Consider the following 24178-nt stretch of genomic DNA (forward strand, 5'->3'; position numbering starts at 1 on the left):
CCCTCTATCATGATGTTATATTGCTTTTGATCGTACCCTTTATATTTCTGTTCACATTAAAATTGTGTACTTTTGAGAAAATAAGATATACCCGTGTCTGAAAAATGTGTCATACATTAATCATTGTGACTTATGCTTAGATTGGCTCAAGGTTCAGCCACCATTTGGGGATCAACACATGAAAAATTAATCTGTATAATTTTTAACTGAGATTAATGAATGAAATCTCTTGTAGGCATCATTACCTATCAATAGTTTATCTGCCCAAGCCTTTAAGGGTATTTTGGGTTTCCCGCTGTTGTGCTACTATCCTCCTGAAAGTGGCATTTCGAGAGAATTGTGACTTAAAATCCTACTTTGCCATTTCAGTGGATTTTACATTAGAGTTAATTTGGGTTTAAACATGACATGTATACCTGCTCCCAATACAAATTTAGCACTTTTTAAAAGTAATAAGGTAACCTAGTGGTAGCCAATGTAAGTAATAGGCCTTACAGTAGTGAAAAACAAACAACGTTGGGAGATTTTCGCTACCAGGACATGTAAAACATAAACACACAAGTCCTACTTTTTTAAATACAATGTACTCTGCACTATGAGCCTTCAGAGCCCACCTTTGGGATGACTTATATGTATTAGAAAGGAAGGTTTAAGTCTGGCAAAAGGTTTATTTGACAAGGTTGAAATGGCAGTTCGAAACTGCACTACCGGCTGCAACGGCACCCCTGAGTCATGTTTTAAAGTGCTACTTGAGTGGGTAGCTCAATGAGTGTTGCAGGCCTACTAGTAGCATTTAATGTACAGGCCCTAGGTAAATGTAGTACCATATACTAGGAACATAGAGGTAAATTAAATATGCCATTCAGGTGTAAGCCAATTTCATAATGTTTTAGAGAGAGAGTAAACGCACTTTACCAATGAGTTAGAAGTGGTGAAGTGCACAGAGTCCTAATACCAATAAAAACAAATTCAGAAAAACAGGAGGGTGTGAGGTAAAAAGTTTGGACGTGACCCTGCCAAGTGGCCAGGTCCAACAGCAGTGTACTATATTGATCTTAGTGTCTTCCCACATCTAAGAATAAAGTCCAGTTTTAGGTAGTCCCTGTACCCCCAAATAAATCAAAGAGAGAAGTCTGGTAGGGCAAAGCTAAGTTCATCAGCAAGCAGATAGTGGGTACCCAAGAAGTGTTTTGGCGTCCGGCATTTGCCCTTTGAAATGTACTCCAAATGTTATATGTAAACCCAGAAGGCCTGTCAAGCAGGCGGTGACACTGTAATGTCAAAAAGAGTCCCACTGAGGCTGAGGCCTGACTGGCTGCGGGGGTAATAGAAGTTCAGCTAACATTTACCGGCGACAGTGGAGGCCTCTGTGAAGTGCTCCACAACTGATGACTGAAAACTGAAGCAGACCTGTCAAGCAGGATTTGACATTCAAGAAGGAAGTGGCATTTTTATGTGAAAGAGGATCCTCCCGTGCATGTTGTATCAGGTACAGATGGGTCATTTCTGTCCCTTCAGGTCATCCTTTTGTTTGCTCCGGGGAGCAAGTTCACACCTCATTCATGCCTATTCAAATGCTAATTACTGGCTGGCAGAAGCTGGAGAGCAAAGACGCAGATTTAGCATTCAGGTGGGGTTGGGCGGAACTCGTTGAATTTGACTCTGCGGAATTCCGCAGAGTTACATGAAAACTGGGCGAGATTCTGTGGAGTTCCACTAATGAACAAAAAATATGCATGTTGCGCTGCTCACGCTGCAATTTAACGCTGGTCGAGCTCACAGTGGTGAAAAATAAGCGTCAAGGAGACTTTGCGCAATAATACGGCTCCATTTGAGTTGCTTTAGGCTGCCATTGGTGATGAAAATCTACTTGAGTGACAGCAATTCTACTCGAGAAGCAGCCCTCTGACCATGACCACTCATGATTGCCTGCATTACACATTGCGCTAGAGGATGCCAGAATCTCGCTCACAATGCTGAAGCCTCGCAGGAAAATTTCCGCAATGTGGCAATTGGCGGAATTAGGCCGTGACTCCACGTTATAAGAGTAATGCAGAGTCGCAAAATTCGGCCAATTCCCCAGGTGGAATGAAACATTCCACCCACCCCAACTTCAAGCAAGCCAAAGGTAACTTTTTAAAAATCAACTTTCCAATTGTTTATTATAAATCCGATTTCACCAGTAAATTGGGCTTACAATAAGTGTTTGAAAAGACCAACAATTTTATTTGTAGCGCTTTCTTAGGTGGAGATAACATTTATTAAACCTAACATTGCATCCCAATGCTTTCCTATGGAACAGTGAAAAACAAGTATGGGCTTTTTTCACTGCCAGGGCATGTAAAACATTAAACATACCCGTCTTGGTTTAAATATCATTTACTTTGCCCTTTGGGAATTTATGGCTTACCTTAGTGGTGTGTTGTAAGTATTCAAAGAAGGTTTAGGCCTGTCAAAACAGTTATTTTGACATGTTGCAGTGGCCGGCCTGGGTCGTGGTTTACAGGGCTACTTTACTGGGTGGCACAATGAGTGCTTTAGCCCTTTGGTAGCATATAATTTACAGGTCCTGGGAAAAACTTAGGGGGATATTCACAAGAAACTGGCGGAGCACGGTGTTAAGCCAAAATCGCTAATGCCGCGCTCAGACACTTTCAAAACGCTGGGATGCGCCGTATTTACAAGAATGTGCTGTTGCTAAATTTAGCTGCCTAGCGCCAACGCAGGCACCCTTGCACCATCGTGCAACTGTGCCTGCTTTGCAAGGGTGATTGTTTATGTGCAGGAAGGTGTCCCTTCCTGCACATAAATAATCAATAATGGCGATTTGTAACTTCTATGTGTGCTGCGGAATGCAGCACATATAGAAGTTGCAAAACGCCATTTTTTAATGATTAGTTATGTGCAGGAAGGGACACCTTCCAGCACATAAACAATCTCTAACGGCGATGTTCTGTTTCTATGTGTGCTGCAGAATGCAGCGCACTCAGAAACAGCAAAAGCGACTCCTTGTTGCACCTTTTTAAGACCAGGTTTCCCTGGTCTTATTTTTGGTGCTGCTCCATATTTACGCCACCCTTGTAAATAGGGGGCAGGGTCAAAAAGCAATGGGTGTTGCAGTGGAATGCCCACAGCATCACGCATTGCCCGCCCCTTTCCTGCAGTGGACTGCTGTGGGAAGGGTCATATTTAAAAGGTGGCATTCAGCCATGTTAAGTGGCTTAATGCCACCTTGTAAATACGGAGCAGGGTATTGCGCCACAGGAAGATCATTGAAAGTGTTCTTTTGACGCAATGTCCTTGTAAATATACCCCTTATTTCCATATACTAGGGACTTACGGGGGCCCTATTATGTAAAGGGCGGACTTTCCCTGTTTGTGCCTGGCGCACCTTGAAATAGGTGCACCGAGCGCAAACAGGGAAAGTGCCCCTAGGGCAGCCGTGAACTCAAGTTGCCCTGGGGTCAGCTCATTCATGTGAAAAACAGAGCGGTTGCTTTGAAGCCTCTCCGTGTTTTTAGAATGCAGGCGGCAACCCGCCTGCACTTTCAAAGGGGATTAGAGGCCCCCTTGCAGGCGGGTGCAGTGAGTGACTGCACCCGCCTGTTAGGGGATGTCTGGGGGGCCATAGAACCCCTTTTCACACCACCAGAGGGCTGCGATCAGGGCACGCAATGACATTGCACCGCCTTTTAGGTGGTGCATTGTTGGTGCACTTCCTGAGAGCCACTTTGCCTCTGCGCCTGCGCTGTAATGCAAATGTGGGAACATCCCCTTAAGGATGCGCTGTATGCATGCCAGCTCTTTCAATATTACAGAAAGGGGACGCACAAGCGCCTGCGGCCCCTTCTGTAATACCAAAGTGCCCTGGGGGCACGCAGAGGGGACGCAAACGCTCACTGCACACCCGGGGCGCTTCTATAATACGGCCCCAGGTGTCTACCTATTTTAACATGGGACGAGCAAAAGGGAGGTCAGAAGCACTTGAGCAGACCACTGGTCAGTCGGAGTAGCACGCACAGAGTCCTGTGGCCAATGGAAACGGGTTCAGCAAAAGAGGACACACATCTGGAATACCCCTGATGAAGAGGAACATGTTCAACAGCCATTTTGTGCTTTAATTAAACAGGTGCTACCGGCCCCATGGGAACTTCAAGTTCTACACTACCTATGTGGAGCCAGGTGAATCACTGGAGAAAGACGTCATATTGCAGTGGAATCCAGTGCAGTTCTCCCAGTTTAATTTCTGATTTCCTAGTGCACCCCCAGGGTCCACCTGCTGAACCCAATCAATCTAACCACCCCTGGAGTTATGAGCTCAGTGAGCAGCCCCATCACCTGTGCACAAACAAGGAGATTCAAAACTTGACCCCGGTTAGACATCCGAGCAGCTCCTTCTGACATCGACAGCAAAATGGAAGGGCTTCCTCTAAGCGCAGCCCACATAGGCAGCCATCTTTGAAACCCTAGCTGGTGACAGTCACTCCTGGACCCATTCAATAGGGATATATGTTCATGGTGGACAATAAAAGGAGGTGAGTGCAAAAACTGTGCCTCGTCTAAGGACCCAAGGAAGGGGGATGCAGATACCTGCACTGCTCGCCCCCTGTACAGCGCTCTGTTGCCAGCCACAGCCAGCCAGGTTCACGGTTTGGAAGTACCAAAGCAGACCGACATTTAAGCAGAGACACAAAACTGGGAGCTATGGACAGAAGGCAGAGCCAGTGGGAAGATTTGCCACTCTCAAAACACCTGTCAGGGGGCTCCCAGCACAGCAAGAAAAGGACTGCACATTGGCACCAGGGCGGATGTGTTACAACAGGCACTGCCCAAAGCCCACAAGAGGGGTGAATCAGTAACTGGGCAGGGGTGTCAAATCAACCGAGCATCTTGAGTCAACAGAAAATGAAGGAAGCAGGAGCTTGGAAGGAAGCCAGGGAGGTCATCACTTCTGCGATGCCATCTGCGAGGGGTGTTATCAGGAGTGAATTCCGCGGAAGGCACGCCCAGCCTCGCGCACACTCAGCTGACGATGCACTTTGACAGCCATGTATATAAATTCAAAGAAAGAGAGAGAGCGGAGGAGATCAAACTGTCTCACTCACCAACACTGTCCACCATGGAGTCTTGGCTGGTGTTGACCCTACTCCTTGCTTGGAGTGGGTCTCTTAGTGCTGAATTAGTCAGCGATTTCAGCAATCGTTGTGACGAGTTTCTCTATAAGAAGAGAGAACCTTCTGGGATTCCACTTGGAGACCGTGTCAGACTGTGCCAACGATGGGGACGGCTCCAATTGGCTTGCTTTGCGACTCTTTACGATACATCCCACCGCATACCCATCTGGTCGGCGTACCGTCTGATGGGGAACAGTAAAGGAGGCCATCAGAGCATACCAAGCTCATGGTACATAGAACCACAGGTATGCTCTATTCTTTTCATCTCTGTCTCTGAGGGTCTTATAACACCACCTAATTATGCCCTGTGCATAGACGATCAGGTGCTTCCTTTATAGCCCTGCGGGTGCTCGCTACCCTAAAGTTTTGTGGGCTCAGGGTAGGCCTATTGGCATCGCCATGTCTTCCATTCATTGGAGCTGGACTTGTCAACACATTGATACTAAGACACAAATAATCTTTCAGGGTATCTGCAAAGCATAACATTTGTATGTCATGAATTTCACTTGAAGAATGTTAGTGTTTGTTTTGGTCTCGCTGAAAACTCTTTGCTCTTTGGTGAGAATGTGAGTCAGCCCTAGAATCAATATAATATAAGTATCTGATGCCAGGGGCCACAGCTAAACTCTGGAACCTGGCCATCAGCCTTCTCTGGTTTCATTCAAACATGGCTCCGTCAGTGTCGATGTGAGGTTTAGAGCTGTGGTAAAGTGAAACCTCCAGAGAAACCCAAGGTGCTGGCGTTAAATTGCTGCTTCAGTTGACACCTTCGTGACAAGTGGATGACCCCAGCCCTCCTCTAGCGATGCTGCTAATTTTACATTAACGAGGCATCTTGAGGTAAGCGTTTATTGGAAGAAACTCTTGGCTCCAAGTTGAAGACATTGGCTCATTGAGAGTAGAGTACCATGACTCATGGAGTCCTCAAGTGAGACATGTGTGAAGGAACAGTGTGAAGAAACTCTTGGCTCCAAGTTGAAGACATTGGCTCATTGAGAGTAGAGTACCATGACTCATGGAGTCCTCAAGTGAGACATGTGTGAAGGAAAAGTGCAAAGAAACTCTTGGCTACAACTTAAAGACATTGCCCCATTCACACGTAGAGTATCACAACTCAAGCAGTCCTCAAGTAAGACATGTCCGAAGGAACAGTGCGTCAGTCGCACAAAGGAATTATGAGTAACGACTAACTTGCCTCTTAAAAGTGACCTTCGTGACCTGGTTCCTCATGGTGAGAGTTTGACTCTCATGATGAAAACTAACATGTTCTTCTTGTGTGTTTTGGTGCCATGTGCCGAGATGCCTCCCTAGTGCCTCCTGCCAGCCTCCCCTTGTTGTCTGACGAGGCGGTGAGTGACGGCCTGGGATGCTCTCACTGTAACCTCCTCCTGACATCCAAGAGTTTGTGTAGGTCCAGTCTGGGGAGCCCGACCCTCCGCAGGAGACGCCATCTCTTGCATCACTGGGGAAGTGGTCAGAGGCCACAAGGGCGTGCGTCAAGGAATTCCTTCTTCACACACTCATCTCCAAGCTTCACAGAGCTCATGAGCCCATCCGTACCACGCTTGAGAACCGGAGCCCTGTGTTTAGAACCCAAGCAGGCTCACCCTGCCCCAAAAGCCGAGCAGTGACTCCTAGAGCCTCGTGCTGCAGGTCATGTCAGGGCTAGTAGTATGTATAAATGGCTTCACCTCTTCCCAGTCGTTCCATCGCGAGGCTTGCTCACACCCTGAAGAGAGGCGCCCTGCAGCCAGCCTACCTTCTCCCCTTCCAGGGGTGCCTCTACCCAGAACCCTCTGGGATTGTGTATCCGCTCTGGGAGGCGGGGGCGCGCTCCTCCTGTCTCTGGATGAGAGCTTCTGTTGAGGTTTCCTGGCCCTGCTCCAGTCTTCACTGCGGACTGTTGGCCCTTCGGACTCTGGCGGCCCCCAGGGCCTTGCTGTGCTTGTAGTAGGGGGAGAGTGTTGGTGCCAGACACAGTCACCACTTACACACTGAGAAAGAATATCCAGAGACAGATTGGACGTTCATCCTGCTGAAGCTGGCTGGGGTCCAGGAACATAGAAATCCCTTATTACAGCGCCCCACCCCCCTCACGTGAGTTGTCTCCTCCATTATTATAGAAGGCAGTGTCTTGAATCTGAAGTAGACGCTGAGTAGTCAACTAAAGTTGGAGGTAGTAGCCTGTGGGTTACTAAATGCCCGGATCTCCTACCGGCCGCAAGGCACAAAAGGCTTTCTTCTAGCACACAATACAAAAGTAGGGCGAACACACTACTTTTACATACATCACTACTAGGGCTTTCATTGAAAATGGATTTCAGGAAGAGGGTGACTTCGCCTACCACTCACCTCTATGTTGAGCAGCTTGTGAGATAAGCACCTCGATTCCTTGTCTTGTGTCACTTCTGTGCCTTTGACTACCTGCTGGCTTGGATGGGGGTTGTGTGCTGCTGGCCTGGATGGGGGCTGTGTGCTGCTGCTCTGGATGGGGGCTGTGTGTGGCTGCTCTGGATGAGGGCTGTGTGCTGGGGGCTGTGTGCTGCTGCTCTGGATGGGGGCTTTGTGTGGCTTCTCTGGATGGGGGCTGTGTGCTGGGGGCTGTGTGCTGCTGCTCTGGATGGGGGCTGTGTGCTGCTTCTCTGGATGGGGGCTGTGTGCTGGGGCTGTGTGCTGCTGCTCTGGATGGGGGCTTTGTGTGGCTGCTCTGGATGGGGGCTGTGTGCTGGGGCTGTGTGCTGCTGCTCTGGATGGGGGCTGTGTGCTGCTGCTCTGGATTGGGGCTGTGTGCTGGGGGCTGTGTGCTGCTGCTCTGGATGGGGGCTGTGTGCTGCTCTTCTGGATGGGGGCTGTGTGCTGCTGCTCTGGATGGGGGCTGTGTGCTGCTGCTCTGGATTGGGGCTGTGTGCTGGGGGCTGTGTGCTGCTGCTCTGGATGGGGGCTGTGTGCTGCTCTTCTGGATGGGGGCTGTGTGCTGCTGCTCTGGATGGGGGCTGTGTGCGGCTGCTCTGGATGGGGGCTGTGTGCTGGGGCTGTGTGCTGCTGCTCTGGATGGGGGCTGTGTGCTGGGGGCTGTGTGCTGCTTCTCTGGATGGGGGCTGTGTGCTGGGGGCTGTGTGCTGCTTCTCTGGATGGGGGCTGTGTGCTGGGGGCTGTGTGCTGCTGCTCTGGATGGGGGCTTTGTGTGGCTGCTCTGGATGGGGGCTGTGTGCTGGGGCTGTGTGCTGCTGCTCTGGATGGGGGCTTTGTGCGGCTGCTCTGGATGGGGGCTGTTTGCTGCTGCTCTGGATGGGGGCTGTGTGCTGCTGCTCTGGATGGGGGCTGTGTGCTGCTCTTCTGGATGGGGGCTGTGTGCTGCTGCTCTGGATGGGGGCTTTGTGCTGCTGCTCTGGATGGGGGCTGTGTGCTGCTGCTCTGGATGGGGGCTGTGTGCTGCTCTTCTGGATGGGGGCTGTGTGCTGCTTCTCTGGATGGGGGCTGTGTGTGGCTGCTCTGGATGGGGGCTGTGTGCTGGGGGCTGTTTGCTGCTGCTCTGGATGGGGGCTGTGTGCTGCTTCTCTGGATGGGGGCTGTGTGCTGCTGCCCTGGATGGGGGCTGTGTGCTGGGGCTGTGTGCTGCTGCTCCTCTGGATGGAGGCTGTGTGCCGCTGCTCTGGATTGGGGCTGTGTGCCGCTGGCCTGGAAGGGGGCTGTGTGCCGCTGCTCTGGATGGGGGCTGTGTGCCGCTGGCCTGGAAGGGGGCTGTGTGCCGCTGCTCTGGATGGGGGCTGTGTGCCGTTGCTCTGGATGGGGGCTGTGTGCTGCTGCTCTGGATGGGGGCTGTGTGCTGGGGGCTGAATGCTGCTTCTCTGGATGGGGGCTGTTTGCTGGGGCTTTGTGCTGCTGTTTGGATGGGGGCTGTGTGCCGCTGCTCTGGATGGGGCTGTGTGCTGCTGCTCTGGATGGGGGCTTTGTGCATCTGCTCTGGATGGAGGCTGTGTGCCACTGCTCTGGATTGGGGCTGTGTGCCGCTGGCCTGGAAGGGGGCTGTGTGCCGCTGCTCTGGATGGGGGCTGTGTGCCGCTGCTCTGGATGGGGGCTGTGTGCTGCTGCTCTGGATGGGGGCTGTGTGCTGGGGCTGTGTGCTGCTGCTCTGGATGGGGGCTGTGTGCTACTGCCCTGGAAGAGGGCTATCTGCTGCTGCCCTGGATGGGGGCGGTGTGCAGCTGGCCTGGATGGGGGCTGTATGTCACAGCTCTTGAAGGGGCTGTGTGTTGCTGCTCTGGATGGGGGCTGTGTGCCACTGTTGTGGATGGGGCTGTGTGCCGCTGCTCTGGATTGGGGCTGTGTGCCGCTGGCCTGGAAGGGGGCTGTGTGCCGCTGCTCTGGATGGGGGCTGTGTGCCGCTGCTCTGGATGGGTGCTGTGTGCTGCTGCTCTGGATGGGGGCTGTGTGCTGCTCTTCTGGATGGGGGCTGTGTGCCACTGCTCTGGATTGGGGCTGTGTGCCGCTGGCCTGGAAGGGGGCTGTGTGTCACTGCTCTGGATGGGGGCTGTGTGCTGCTGTTCTGGATAGGGGCTGTGTGCTGCTGCTCTAGAAGGGGGATGTGTGCTTCTGCTCTGGATGGGGGCTGTGTTCTGCTGCTCTGGGTAGGGCCTGTGTGCTGCTGGTCTGGATGGGGGGTTGCGGTTGCTATGAATGGGGGCTGTGTGTCGCTGCTCTGGATTTGGGGCTGTGTGCCGCTGCTCTGGATAGGGGCTCTGTGCCAATGCTCTGGATGGGGGCTGTGTGCCACTGCTCTGGATGGGGCTATGTGCCGCTGCTCCCCTGGATGAGGGCTGTGTGCCGCTCCTCTGGATGGGGGCTGTGTGCTGCTGCTCCGGATGGGGGCCGTGTGCTGGGGCTGTGTGCTGCTTGCTGCTCTGGATGGGAGCTGTGTGCCGCTGCTCTGGATTGGGGCTGTGTGCCGCTGGCCTGGAGGGGGGCTGTGTGCTGCTGCTCTGGATGAGTGCTGTGTGCTGCTGCTCTGGGTGGGGGCTGTGTGCCGCTGGTCTGGATGGGGGCTGTGTGCTGGGGGCAGTGTGCTGCTGCTCCCCTGGATAGGGGCTCTGTGCCACTGCTCTGGATGGGGCTGTGTGCCACTGCTCTGGATGGGGCTGTGTGCCACTGCTCCCCTGGATGAGGGCTGTGTGCCGCTCCTCTGGATGGGGGCTGTGTGCTGCTGCTCTGGATGGGGGCTGTGTGCTGCTGCTCTGGATGGGGGCTGTGTGCTGCTGCCCTGGATGGGGGCTGTGTGCTGGGGGCTGTGTGCTGCTGCTCTGGATGGGGGCTGTTTGCTGCTGCTCCGGATGGGGGCTATGTGCGGGGGCTGTGTGTCACTGCTCTGGATGGGGGCTGTGTGCTGCTGCTCTGGATGGGGGCTGTGTGCTGCTGCTCTGGATGGGGGCTGTGTGCTGGGGGCTGAATGCTGCTTCTCTGGATGGGGGCTGTGTGCTGCTGCTCTGGATGGGGGCTTTGTGCATCTGCTCTGGATGGGGGCTTTGTGCATCTGCTCTGGATGGGGGCAGTGTGCCCCTGCTCTGGATTTGGGGCTGTGTGCCGCTGCTCTGAATGGGGGCTGTGTGCTGCTGCTCCTCTGGATGGGGGCTGTGTGCTGGGGGCTGTGTGCTGCTCCTCTGGATGGGGGCTGTGTGCTGGGGGCTGTGTGTGGCTGCTCTGGATGGGGGCTGTGTGCCGCTGCTCTGGATGGGGGTTGTGTGCTGCTGGCCTGGAAGGGGGCTGTGTGCCGCTGTTCTGGATGGGGGCTGGGTGCTGCTGGTCTGGATGGAGGCTGTATTTGGGGGCTGTGTGCTGCTACTCTGGATGGAGGCAGTGTGCTGCTGCTCCTCTGGATGGGGGTTGTGTGCTGCTTCTCTAGATGGGGGCTGTGTGCTGGGGCTGTGTGCTGCTGCTCTGGATGGGGGCTGTTTGCTGCTGCTCTGGATGGGGGCTGTGTGCTGGGGCTGTTTGCTGCTGCCCTGGATGGGGGCTGTGTGCTGGGGCTGTGTGCTGCTGCTCCTCTGGATGGAGGCTGTGTGCCGCTGCTCTGGATTGGGGCTGTGTGCCGCTGGCCTGGAAGGGGGCTGTGTGCCGCTGCTCTGGATGGGGGCTGTGTGCCACTGTTGTGGATTGGGGCTGTGTGCTGCTCTTCTGGATGGGGGCTGTGTGCTGCTGCTCTGGATGGGGTCTGTGTGCTGCTTTTCTGGATGGGAGCTGTGTGCTGCTGCTCTGGATGGGGGCTGTGTGCTGGGGCTGTGTGCTGCTCCTCTGGATGGGGGCTGTGTGCTGCTGCTCTGGATGGGGGCTGTGTGCTGCTCTTCTGGATGGGGGCTGTGTGCTGCTGCTCTGGATGGGGGCTGTGTGCTGCTCTTCTGGATGGGGGCTGTGTGCTGCTTCTCTGGATGGGGGCTGTGTGCTGCTGCTCTGGATGGGGCAGTATGCTGCTGCTCCTCTGGATGGGGGTTGTGTGCTGCTGCTCTGGATGAGGGCTGTGCGCCGCTCCTCTGAATGGGGGCTGTGTGCTGCTGGTCTGGATGGAGGCAGTGTGCTGCTGCTCCCCTGGATTGGGGCTGTGGGCTGCTCCTCTGGATGGGGGCTGTGTGCTGCGGCTCTGGATGGGGGCTGTGTGCTGGGGGCTGTGTGCTGCTGCTCTGGATGGGGGCTTTGTGCGGCTGCTCTGGATGGGGGCTGTGTGCTGGGGGCTGTGTGCTGCTGCTCTGGATGGGGGCTTTGTGCGGCTGCTCTGGATGGGGGCTGTGTGCTGCTGGTCTGGATGGGGGCTGTGTGCTGCTGGTCTGGATGGGGGCTGTGTGCTGCTGCTCTGGATGGTGGCTTTGTGCGGCTGTTCTGGATGGGGGCTGTGTGCTGCTGCCCTGGATGGGGGCTGTGTGCTGCTGGCCTCTGTAATTGGGTAATGGGTTTCCTCTTTAATTCACAGATGGACTTGGTGGTGGGGTTGTAGTTCTTGGATGGGAAGCGGGCTGGGCTTGGGCTATCTCTGGGCTGGGCTTGGGCTATCTCTGGGCTGGACTTGGGCTATCTCTGGGCTGGACTTGGGCTATCTCTGGGCTGGGCTTGGGCTATCTCTGGGCTGGACTTGGGCTATCTCTGGGCTGGGCTTGGGCTATCTCTGGGCTGGACTTGGGCTATCTCTGGGCTCCATCATGCCTATTGTGAGATAGTGTGTCCTGGTTTTGTGTCTGTCTGGCTTGGTTCTTCACTGTCTCCTCTCAGATTTGGCTCATTTGATACATGGTTGCATGTGAATTGGGGATTGTGTTATTACAATGACAGCCCCCAAACCTCCACAGAGCTTAACCTTGTTGCTGCTACTAGATTAATGCGGCAAGGTAGACCAAATTAAGCAGCAATGTCATCTCAGTTATGTGGCATAAAAGACAGATAATGTGCTCCAAATCTCTTGCAGTGTGTTGTGTTCTCACCCTCAGCAGAGGAACCAATGTATGAGTTGGGTTCCCACCATTACCTCCTCGTCCGTCTTCCTCTCACAGTCCTTACGCACTAGTTTATCTCCATACCTGCAGAACATGACAATCAACTTGACTTTTTTTCCCCATTCCAAGATGGCCCTTGTATCCCTGGGCACAAATACATCACATCTGGGGAAGGTCTTCCTGAAATAACCAAGGATAGAAATAAAATCAGTGTAACCAAAGGGAGAGGTGGGCGGGACTCAGGACTGTGACGAGGAAGACATGGACTCGGAGTAATGAATATTACCGGTCAGTCCTGCCTTAACTGTCACGCGGCAGCATTCGCCAGCCAGAGCTGGAGGTAGTACTTAGTTTGTAAAAAGTGGCAGTGCTATCGCCTGGAGGCTACTGCAGCTTGCACTGCACACTGCCCCTGCCACGCTGCCAATGATAGAAACAACACAACTACTAACCATCACACCCTACACGTGCGACAGTTCAGGCTATTCCAGGCACCCGAGCTATAAGAATGACTTGTCCAGCAGGCAATAGTCATTTTAATATATAGTGACTTAATAATGGACTGTTGTTGTGGTCGTCTCTAAATTAGCTCGACAGCGCCACCTTGTGGTAGACTGTCACAAGCGCTGATGTTGGCAATTAAGTGCAGAGCACCTGGAAACATCCAGCTTAAATTAAGCACTGGCTGGAATGGACCTTAGCAATGCGTTGTTTGGAGACGGACAGTATTCAAGCGGAAACTTTGCTTGGTTCAGGCTAAATCCTCATTGACCTTGCGTTGGATGTGGTGTGTTTGGAAAACAGCATGAGTAATTGAGTGACAGCGTGAATTTCCCACAGGACGAGCATGAACATGCGTTGAGGCGAGGGCGACCCGTCTGATGCCAGCTATTGTGGTAAATTTTGATCTGTGCAGACAATTTACAAGTAGAGTATGGGGGTGCTCCATTTATTAAGATGACTGTGGATTGTGAGGGAGGCAGAGATGGTCCATGTGTCTGTGGAAACATTGCTAGGCTCAGACTTAAACCCAACAGGCCTGATAGGGGATATGACGTGTTTGAAAAGGCGACATGCTCACGGAATGATAATATGGTAAAGTTGATTAAACAGAGTTGGTTGAAGTATTTGAGAGTGAAGACATGGAATATGTTTACATTAATTGGTGCCTGCTAATAAGATGCTAACTTCAGCCAATGGCAGGATATATTTTCAATGTTTTCGGCATGTTGTTTTACAGTGCGCTCTTCAGTAAGTGTTTGTATGGCTTTTATATTGCAGGTCAGTAACCAGAACAGCCGGACAGCAACAATGCAGAAAGAGAACGGCCTAGACCTGACCGCGCTGAAAATGAGGCAGGCCATTAATGCTGACTACGAAGGGTCCTACTTTGACCGGGGTCACTTGTTCCCCAACTCCTTCCAGCTGACCCTGAACAGAGAGTCCACCTTCACTCTCACCAACGCCGTGCCCATGGACCCCTGCTTCAACAGAGTCACCTGGTCCAGACTGGAGCATCAGCTCAAATCCCAGCTCCTTTCAAACTGTCCGGTCTCTCAGGAGGGCAAGGGTAAAATCTACCTGGTCACAGGGGCAGTGCCGGACCGAAACAGGAGGATCCCTGTCTTAGATCCCGATCAGACAGCGCCACCGGCAGGCCCAAGCCAGGACTACAACAGGGTGTCCGTCCCCAGCCACGTGTGGACGGCCGCCTGCTGCGTCCACCCGGACGAGGACAAGACTTTCTCTCTGGCCTTCCTGGGGGAGAACAAGGCAGAGGGCGCCATCGAAACCCTGCAACTGCAGGAGCTGGAGGCCAGGCTCGGGAGCCTGTACTCTGCGCCCGGCAGTGTGGCCGTCTTTAGTGACCCCTGCCAGGGCCGAGATAAGGGACTGAGGGACAAAATCGAGGCAGAAATTAAGAACAAACTTGCAAGCGGTGATTTCCGAATAGACCAGGCCACGAAAAGGGCAGCAGAAAATCTAGCAGGGAAGTCCAGTTCAGCGGAAAAGAAAACGAGGCCCTCTCCAGACACCACTGTCTCACTGCGGATGTCAAGCTACGCAGTGTGGGCTAAAGTTTACAACAGCGAGCCGGGGCACTTCTGCGAGCTCTCGCCCCCGGGGAGTGGGGGCCACGACCTGCCCTCTGGAGGTGGAGCCTCTGGTAAGGAGGGCCCCGTGTGCCTGGTGCGTAAGAGGGCCACCCTGCCCGCACCAGCCCTGGGGGCCCCCTGTGTCAGTGATGTCTGCAGCAGTAAGAAGGAGCGCGCCAGCTGGTGCAGGACGGCTCAGGGGAGGGACTACTGCTGCACGGACAGATGTGACTTCAACGAGAAGGCCAACCGGCACGAGTGTCAAAGCGCCTCCCATGGGAAGGTGCCCTGCGCCCCCCAATACTCCCGCGTCACGGCTGCTGGGGCGGCGTGCCGCAGCGACCACCCGTGTGGGAGGCACGGAGCCGCCACCTACTGGTGCTATATAGACTATGCGGGCAGCAAGCAGGATTGCTGCTCGCCAAGGTACCACTGCGGGTCGCGCGGACCAAGCCTCTGCGCCACTGATGATGCAGGGGACAAGAGGGTCAAGTGCATTGTGTAGGCCAGAGGCGCGTGCTGCGCGTGCACAGAGAGGTGATGGTATCTGGGAGGTCTTTGAATTCACTTTCACCATCTAGTTTTTAGGTCTCGCCTGAGGGCTAGCGCATGCGCTAGCTCAGGCGAGACCTTTAGTAAGCGGGTTTTCAAAGTGCTACCAGAGAGGCTTCTGGTGGCCTAAAGCCTGCGTGCATGTGAGCGTGAACGTGCACAAGCCTCTCCTTTCGCGCGCACCACTAGCGTGTGTTTTTTTTTGCGCGTGCGCGCGCACACGACTCCCGGGCTTGTTGCTTGCGCTTCTTGTTTTTTTAATTTATAAATCTCCGTTGTGATCTAAGGCCCTTATATATAAATTCCAACTGAATACAATGCAAACGATGTTTCACCCTGGTAAACATTGGTAAAATGAGTGTCACCCGACACCAGTCAGGCCTAACAGCTGCCACTTCTGGGATAGAGATTTTGATTTAGAAGTGTGCATTTTAATTTAATCACTGGTACGCGGGTTCAAAGCCGCTGACAGCCTTCTTCAGTTTTAAAAGCTTGTTAAGAAAACGCCTGAAATGTTTTGACAAGCGACAGTATTTTTCCGTATGCAGCCCCAGCTCCCCCTCCCTTTGTCGAGCCATGCCTCATGGGTGTGGACTCCATCCCTGTGATTATGACTCGCAGCATCCCTGCTTCATGTCAGAGAGCCGCTCATCACTGTGTGGCATTGCCCTCACCAGGCCCGTTCCCATCTTCCCTGATGATGTCTCTCCTCTGATCCACTACATCACGCCCGGTGCTGAGGCCAACCCTTGCTGCCGCCTTCACCAAACCTTTCCTTGTCTTCTCCGCAGGTCTGGCGGCTCCTTCCACACCAGTGTATCGCATCCTCCTGTGCTCTGCCCTCTTCCTTGTCCCGCGGTGTATACGCTGCTGCTGTTATGAGTGCTCCAGGGTCCAGTTGCACCAAATGTTTATAAATGGTATGAACCACATTCATCAAGCACATTGGCTACAGATGCTCTTTCTATCCTGACCTTAATGCAAAGAAGAAGACCCCTCGAAATGGGGATAAGGGGAGACTAATGCATGTTGCAAATAGTGGTAAGAACAGCACTGTAATCGACTGCTGACAGGTCAGAGCAGAGCACCTTTCTTTACGGGCGTGAGATCAGTTACCGGAGGCAGCGCAAAAGATTACGGCTTAATTTTCCTTACTCTTTCTTTTGTAATACTGCAGGCCTTCACCCCGGTAAAAAAATCTCCGTATCAAACCGTAGGTGGCCGAACAACTCAGATTTCAGATATTTAGAAGTTCTTTAATATAGTGCATAGTGCTAAACACATTTATCGTAGGGTCTCATTTTGATTGATGTGATAAAAAGAACTCTCCTGTTGACTGACTGGATGTCACAGCTATCTGAGTGAGACAGAGCTCGATAAGCAGTCTGTGCTTCCCCCGGTGTGAGCAGTTGGTTCACTTCTGTTAATTGATTAACTTAGTTGCCATGGATTGTAGTGGCGAAACAGTTGTATTTACATGCTAAACAAGCATTGGCATTGCCAATAGGTCTCGCTTTTGGGACCTTATAAGTATTTAGTTATACAGCACAATATCCTTACTGCAACAACATTAACTGTTGCATGGTTAAGCACTTATAAGGTCCAAAAGCGAGAACTATTGGCTATGCCAATGCTTGTTGTTCTTTTATTGTTTATTTTTTTAATTGATTTTAAGAACAAGATAACATTACCGTTCAGTAACTTGTCCTGTCGCCCCCCCCCCCAACTAGGAGAGAGATGTGAGTCACACCGTGTGCAGATGAATTTGAACCCATGCATAACATCTGGATGACTTAGACAGCACAGCTGGTGCTATGGCACCAAGGTACAGAAGATGAGCTCCACAGACTCATCTAAAAAGTCTTAATCACCGTCCCTTCCACAGCTTCACCCGAGGTTCGTGACCTCCGTCTCTCTTTCTGCTGTAGTTTCGGAGGAGGCGGTGCCCCCCAAATTATTGAATCTATAAAGATTGTTTCACAATTGGGAGGCTCCAGATCATTTGACGTGTTTGTGAGAATTCTGCACCCCGCTTCCTAGCCCCGCACTCTGTTATTTTGGATTATTTGGGGACCGTTACTGGGTGTCAGAAAACTCTGTCTCCGGTTTCTCCCCACACACAGTTTGACTTCATTACAAGTTTTGCGAGGACCCCCCCCACCAATCTACCGAAACTGTGATGTATAGTAAGAACCAGGCTCGATATGACTGCACCATCACACATTTCAACCCTTCGAAGGGTTAAAATGTGTGAAAGGGCTGAAAAGGGGGGCACGTGCCACTGGTGTCCACATCTCCCCTCATTACAGGCTCTGATCAATTCCGCCTGCTTTTCACAGACATTTGGCGAGAAAAATAATGTGGAGGGTGTAGAGTGCCACCCGACCTCTGCGATACTTTGTATGCAGCACTTAATTTCAGCCGGTGGTTTCCAATCAGCACCAGCACTTAATGATCAACACCAGCGCTTTTCATCAGCACCAGTTAAGGACATATGCATTTACGGGGAGATGAAGTGATGTGTCCAGAATCACAGGATATTGAGCCGACGCCAAAACTCGAACCTGGTTCGAAGCTGGCAGCTCTGCTCATTACGCCACAGCCTCCCCACTTTCATGGTTGATGGTTGGTTCTGTTTTAGACGGCGTTAACAGGAGAACTGGGCTGGTGCAAGCGGCCTCCTGACGAGAGCCCCGGCTCTTATTTCTTGTGACAAATTAAGCACTGATTGTATCAAGCAAACAGGCAGAGGGCATAAATAAAGGCGAAGTGATCGCTCATGTATCTAGTGTGTGTCCCCGTTATTAGGCCCCAGTGCACCCCTCTGAGAGCGAAGCCTGCCCTTCTGCGAGGCCCTTACAGAGGGGTAGATTCTTCTGCACAATTTGTAATCCTGATTTAAACTGAATCGGGATCAGAAGGAAATTATTAATGAGGTTTATATCCAAGAAAAAGACAGCGCGGGCAGGTGAAAACGTGTGGAAATTTGTGCAAAAACACACAATACACCACACATTCCTCATTCCAAGGAGTCACAAGTCATCCATACCAGTAGGCAGCATATTTACAGATTGTTTGTTCTGGAGAAGCAAACACTCAGGATTTCAAACATAGCACAGTGGTTGGGGTTCGCTTTCCTAGTAGGAATGCACTTCTACCAAAACTAACCATTTCTAGCTATACTAGGATAATGAAAGACTAGGGGGGAAACATAATGTTCTAACCTATACCATGCAGTTTGCGTGCAGCTCTTCGATGACACTTCAGAGGTCACTGTGCTGCATTAGGATTTTAATTTATGACCCGCAAGTATCAAAAGGAGCTGTGTGGCAGAAGCAGTGACCCACTGAGCTATCCACAAAAAATACAGTTCTCTGATATGCATGGCACCGTAAGGTTCTCTCATATGCACGGTACACGTTCCTTGCGGCAGGTGTATTAACCCTCTGCGCTACTATATGATGCGGCAAAACTTCCCTGGACGAAACTCCGATCTCTCTCTCCAGCACATACATTAATCTCCAGAGTTATCTTGGCGTCTTTATTGTTGTGTGAAAACTGCTGTACACACAAGGAACTCTGCAGCCAGTGCTTTTAAACCCATGAGATATTTCTAAACACAGCGCCCCCGGAGCTCAACACTAGGTGCGGCTGCACCGGCCGCACCACCCTGGGCAGCACCAGGGTGCTTTGCTCTCTCCCTTTTGCTGGTCACTCATTTACCTTTGAACCCACACATCCAGTGACCCATCCATAAACCCAGGCAACAGCAATTTCATCCATCCATGAACTCGCAAAAACATTCATTCATCCAACAATGAACTCATTCTTGCATTCACCAAAGCACACGAACAGCCAAGAAGCCCTTTCTGATAGCAACCCAGGGATTTGGTTCAAAGTGGAGGCGCGAGGGCGGGGGGGGGGCAACACTTTAGCCAAGTGGGCAAAATCTCTAAGTACTTTCATGCAAAGCTGCCAAGCAGCCTCGTGTCACGTGGGAGCCCTCACTCCTAGCTTTTTTAAGCCAATAGCAATTTGCTTTTTTCGTGCCTAGTAAGCATGGGATCAAAAAAAGCTAGTGTGCAAAGGCTCTTGGCCAAAAAAACAGGACCCGCTAAAAGGGCCACTGGTGAAATTGGGCCCCGGGGCATCTAAAAGAGAAACATAGTATAAAACATGGAACAAAACAGTAGTCGCTGAGCAATGATGGAATGAAAGAATTGAATCACAGAGGCCCCAAAGGACTGGCAGGACTAAACGAGGCCACCAGCTGGAAGGGTCCCCCCTCTTAAGGTTTGAACCTCTGAATACGATAGTAAAATAGAATCACTAACAAGGGGTGCCTATTAGAGCTTAGAATGTTCTGCGTGATTCTCATGGAAAAAAGTCTATCAACCATCTCATCTTTTTGTCCCAACACTGAACAATTCTTACCGAGCTGATACAAACTCAAGAATTGGAACATGAACACTTCTCAAATATACAGATTTTACGTAGAAACAGAATGTAAGAAAAAAACAGCTTATTTATCTTTAAAAACTCTAATTTACAAAGGACTTATATGACACAATTTACCTGAAATTTACAATAGTAGTACATTATTTTAAGGTTCTGTTTCAAATTAGCTGGAATTGAAGACAAAATGCGATCTACTTGTCAAGCCAAATACCAGATTGGTCTTGGTAAGAACAACCCACCTACCCCATCTGACAGTTACACCTATTTACCTATTTGAACCAATTTCAAAGTGTAAGTGGGGCAACCAGCTAATGGGTGCATCTTTTTTAAGTTATATTTGTTAAAGGTTCTCATTACAATTGTTCTGTTGCTTACAGACTAGTCCATACAACTTCCAAAGACGAGGCAGAAAGAACCGGCCTTTGATATGGGCTACAAAACAAGGGGCTTTTAGTAATTCAGCATGGAGGCATGGTTCTGAGCATTGTACAAAATCAAAACATAAGTCAGGAGCTTCCAGAAATGGCTGGTATTGAAGTGGCTGGAAAAGCAACAAGCATTGGCATAGCCAATAGGTCTCGCCTTTGGGTCCTTCTAAGTGTTTAGCTATGCAACAGTTGCATAACTAAATACTTATAAGGTCCCAAAATCGAGACCTACTGGCTATGCCAATCTATTGAAGCCTCACGGAGAACATCAAAGCGGCCGTGCGGCCGGGAAAGTGATCGCGATCAAACATCAAAGCGGCCGCGAAAGTGAAAGCCATTGTGGAAAAGCGCGACGCGCGCACATGCACTGTAGCTCTAGGCTGGCCTGGTAGCACTGTTTGGAGCCCTAACAAAATGTCTCGCCAGACCAGCGCATGCGCTGGGTCAGGCGAGACCTAAAAAGCAGGCAAGCACTTGGTATTCAGTCAGTGGCTGGACACTGCACTTGGCATTCACTCAGTGATTGGCTCTCAGTTTACTTAGGACAGGTCCCTGGAGAAGCAAACAACAGCGATCATTGTATATGAACAGCAGACAGAGGGAAAGTCAAGTCTTTAAGTCTTTCTTCGTCTAAAGCTTGGACGCTTTTCTTTGCCCGAGGCTGAGTACTTCAGTTCCGGCTTTGTTGAGGGGCACTCCCCCTGCTAACTACCCGCCCCTCTTTGGGCTCCCTCTGATTTAATCTAGTAGGGCCTGGCTTCCATAAAAATGAGCTTGCAAGATTCTGGCATCTGGTGAGTGAAGCTAGAAAACCTATCAGAAATTACTCCCTTGGGGAAAGGTGAATATAACTCCCAGAGATAGTACAGAAATTCTACATAGATGAGTAAAGAGAAAAGGGAGAGTTAATTCAGATACTAATAAAAACTATAATGGGAGTTATAAAGGAAAATGTTCTCAAAGTAATAACATAGAAGATATAGTAGGAAACCATGGATTTCAGATTACAAAGGGATGGGAGATCAAACCATGTATTCCAGACTACAAAGGGGTTGGAGATCAAACCATGGGTTCCAGATTACAAAGGGTTTGAGGGTCATACCATGGATTCCAGATCACAAAGAAGTTGGAGATCAAACCATGGATTCTAGATTACAAAGGGGTTGAGGATCAAACCATGGATTCCAGATTACAAAGGGGTTGGAGATCAAACCATGGATTCTAGATTACAAAGGGGTTGGAGATCAAACCATGGATTCAAGATTACAAAGGGGTTGGAGATCAAACCATGGATTCTAGATTACAAAGGGGTTGGAGATCAAACAATGGATTCAAGATTACAAAGGGGTGGGAGATTAAACCATGGATTCTAGATTACAAAGGGGTTGGAGATCAAACTATGGATTACAGATTACAAAGGGGTTGGAGATCAAACCATGGATTCTAGATTACAAAGGGGTTGGAGATCAAACAATGGATTCCAGATTACAAAGGGGTTGGAGATCAAACCATGGATTCTAGATTACAAAGGGGTTGGGGATCAAACAATGGATTCAAGATTACAAAGGGGTGGGAGATTAAACCATGGATTCTAGATTACAAAGGGGTTGGAGATCAAACAATGGATTCAAGATTACAAAGGGGTGGGAGATTAAACCATGGATTCTAGATTACAAAGGGATTGGAGATCAAACAATGGATTCAAGATTACAAAGGGGTGGGAGATCAAACCATGGATTCTAGATTACAAAGGGGTTGGAGATCAAACAATGGATTCCAGGTTACAAAGGGATTGGAGATCAAATCATGGATTACAGATTCCAAAGGGGTTGGAGATCAAAGAATAGATTTCAGATCACAAAGGGGTTGGAGATCAAAGAATGGATTCCAGATTACAAAGGGATAAGAGATCAAATAATTGATTCCAGATTACGAAGGGGTTGGAGATCAATGTAAAATCGCGGCGGATTCCAGATGCCTGAAAGTTGCACCATTATTTTAAAATATATTTTGAATTAGTGCCATTCCATGCAAAGACCACCCATTCCTCTTCCCATTGTAAGGGTAAGGGACAGGGATTCTAGATAATTATTGGCACTGTCTTGTGCTGCGAAGTTTTAGAACAATTGGTTCATTTACTAACTTTCCTAGAATAAAGTGCATTGGAGAGGCCTCAATTGCTCATAAATCAGGCTGAACATACAAAATGCCACATTTAGGAAAGTCCACATGGTTAGTGCACCTACATAAACAGAATAAACAGATTAAAGCATTATTTGTGGAAACAGTATGATTTTATGAATTGGGCTAGAGGGAGAAATCTGAAGTTATTAGGCTGCTGCAATATTCGGTGTCGTTTGTTCATACATCAATCGTTTGCATTACTTTTCATTGAATAATTCAAGGCCACTAACAGCATAGAAAGGTGTTCACTCATATTTGCAAACCTGGAACATTCTTAGAATGTTTTCAGGCTATTGAAAATATTTATGAAGTGTGCTGATACTCCAAGCCCAGGTGCATGCTGGGCTCATTGAGTTCTTGAAGCCTGTAAGGTGGATACAAATAAATATTTCTTCTGAATGCCCGGGGTGCGGGGAACATGAAACAATTATGCAATGCAATAAATGTGGATATTATGCTCAAGGTTTAACCTGCTTTAAGTGTGATTCAGAACGTATTCGTCATTTTATGTCACAATTAATATTTCATAAATGATTCATGCATTGAAATGCTGTGTTCTGCATTTAGTTGAACTGATGGTACTAATAAACCTTACTTAACTGGAAACTATTGCCTGGATCATTGAAGTAAACAGAAAGAGACATCATGAAAGAGCCAGGTGAGCGGTGTGTTCTGGTATATGTGTTCCTTATATGGACATGAACTGGAGGAAATAAAGCTTAAGACCCGAAGATTTTGTAATTGAGCCGATAGATATAGAAAAACAAATACAAACAAAAAGCTTACAGTTATGAGACATACATATATGACATACTTTTGGTGAGGCAATTCTTCTTCCTCTATCTTTTCTATTGTTTTTTTTTTGTTTTTGTTTCTTTACTATCCCCTTTTCTTACTCTCCTTGTACTTAGAAGTTCGGTTTGTGATTTCTGTTCCTTTCATTCTTCTCTCTCTTTTCATTTTGTTCTTTTCTTTGATTTTCTTTCTTTTCATTTGATTCTTTTCTATTGTATTTATTTTTACTAAGCTCTCCTTTTACTCTACATTTGCTTATGTTTGTGGGTTTTTAGGTCTTACCTGCTCCAATCTTTTTGCTGTATTATCTTAATTAGAGATCTCCACATGGCTTGTAGTTGGAAGCATATAACTTAAGAAGAACATTACATATGCATTACACTTCCAAATTTCTAATTAAAAACATGCATAATCTAAAAATGATGATAGAGTTCAATTACTTCAAATCGATATTTTGGAACTCGTATTTGCATATGGTGTTGGTCCTCAAAACAGGTTGAGGACTGGAACAAGAGGTAAAATGACCATGCCATGATAGAGTAAAGAGCCTTCATTGTTTGACACAGCATAGTAGATCGCATCACCTACACAAAAAGACGGAATAAAAAATTGCTTATGCTTTTGACAGGTACATTGAATTTGACAGGTACACTATGCATTGTTGTTAGTAGAAAAGTCTCATTAGCAGAAAGAAGTTCAGCTTTGAATTTCAGCTTTGATGCAAAATGTATTAGATGCCAAAAAATGAAGTAATTGTCAATTTGAAAAAGGACATTGTTGCATAGAAGAAAGGCCTCTAAGGCAAACTTCAAAAGATACTTTATTTATTTAAAAATAGCTGTTGTTGCAACAGGCAGCTGTTTCTTTCTCTTTCAGTCAACCTCCCTCGAAGCCCGCACACCGTGATTCTATTTCTAGAATCTTTACGTGTCAGCCTGCAACAAAAAGATGAAAAGTAAAGCCAGGGACTACTTAACACACCTTCCCCCATTTAGTTCATAAAAAGAGAAAATATTGAT

General features: G+C 49.6%; 1 protein-coding gene across 1 annotated transcript; it reads left to right on the forward strand.

Moving 5' to 3' along the window:
* Positions 1-5085: 5085 nt before the first annotated feature.
* On the forward strand, positions 5086-22970 carry LOC146839401 (uncharacterized). Its single transcript, XM_085651435.1, has 2 exons — positions 5086-5419; positions 13928-22970. Exons 1-2 carry the CDS (start codon positions 5120-5122, stop codon positions 15245-15247), a joined length of 1620 nt encoding a protein of 539 aa, XP_085507561.1. The 5' UTR covers positions 5086-5119; the 3' UTR covers positions 15248-22970.
* Positions 22971-24178: the final 1208 nt, after the last annotated feature.

Source organism: Triturus cristatus, chromosome 4_1 (genome assembly GCF_964204655.1).
Source record: "Triturus cristatus chromosome 4_1, aTriCri1.1, whole genome shotgun sequence".
Taxonomy (NCBI): domain Eukaryota; kingdom Metazoa; phylum Chordata; class Amphibia; order Caudata; family Salamandridae; genus Triturus; species Triturus cristatus.

Bases quoted from the DNA above. Each gene is read 5' to 3' on its own strand.
- LOC146839401 (XM_085651435.1), top strand. From the start codon at position 5,120: ATGGAGTCTTGGCTGGTGTTGACCCTACTCCTTGCTTGGAGTGGGTCT. The intron at 5,420-13,927 runs GTATGCTCTATT...TTTATATTGCAG, and splicing joins CATGGTACATAGAACCACAG to GTCAGTAACCAGAACAGCCG.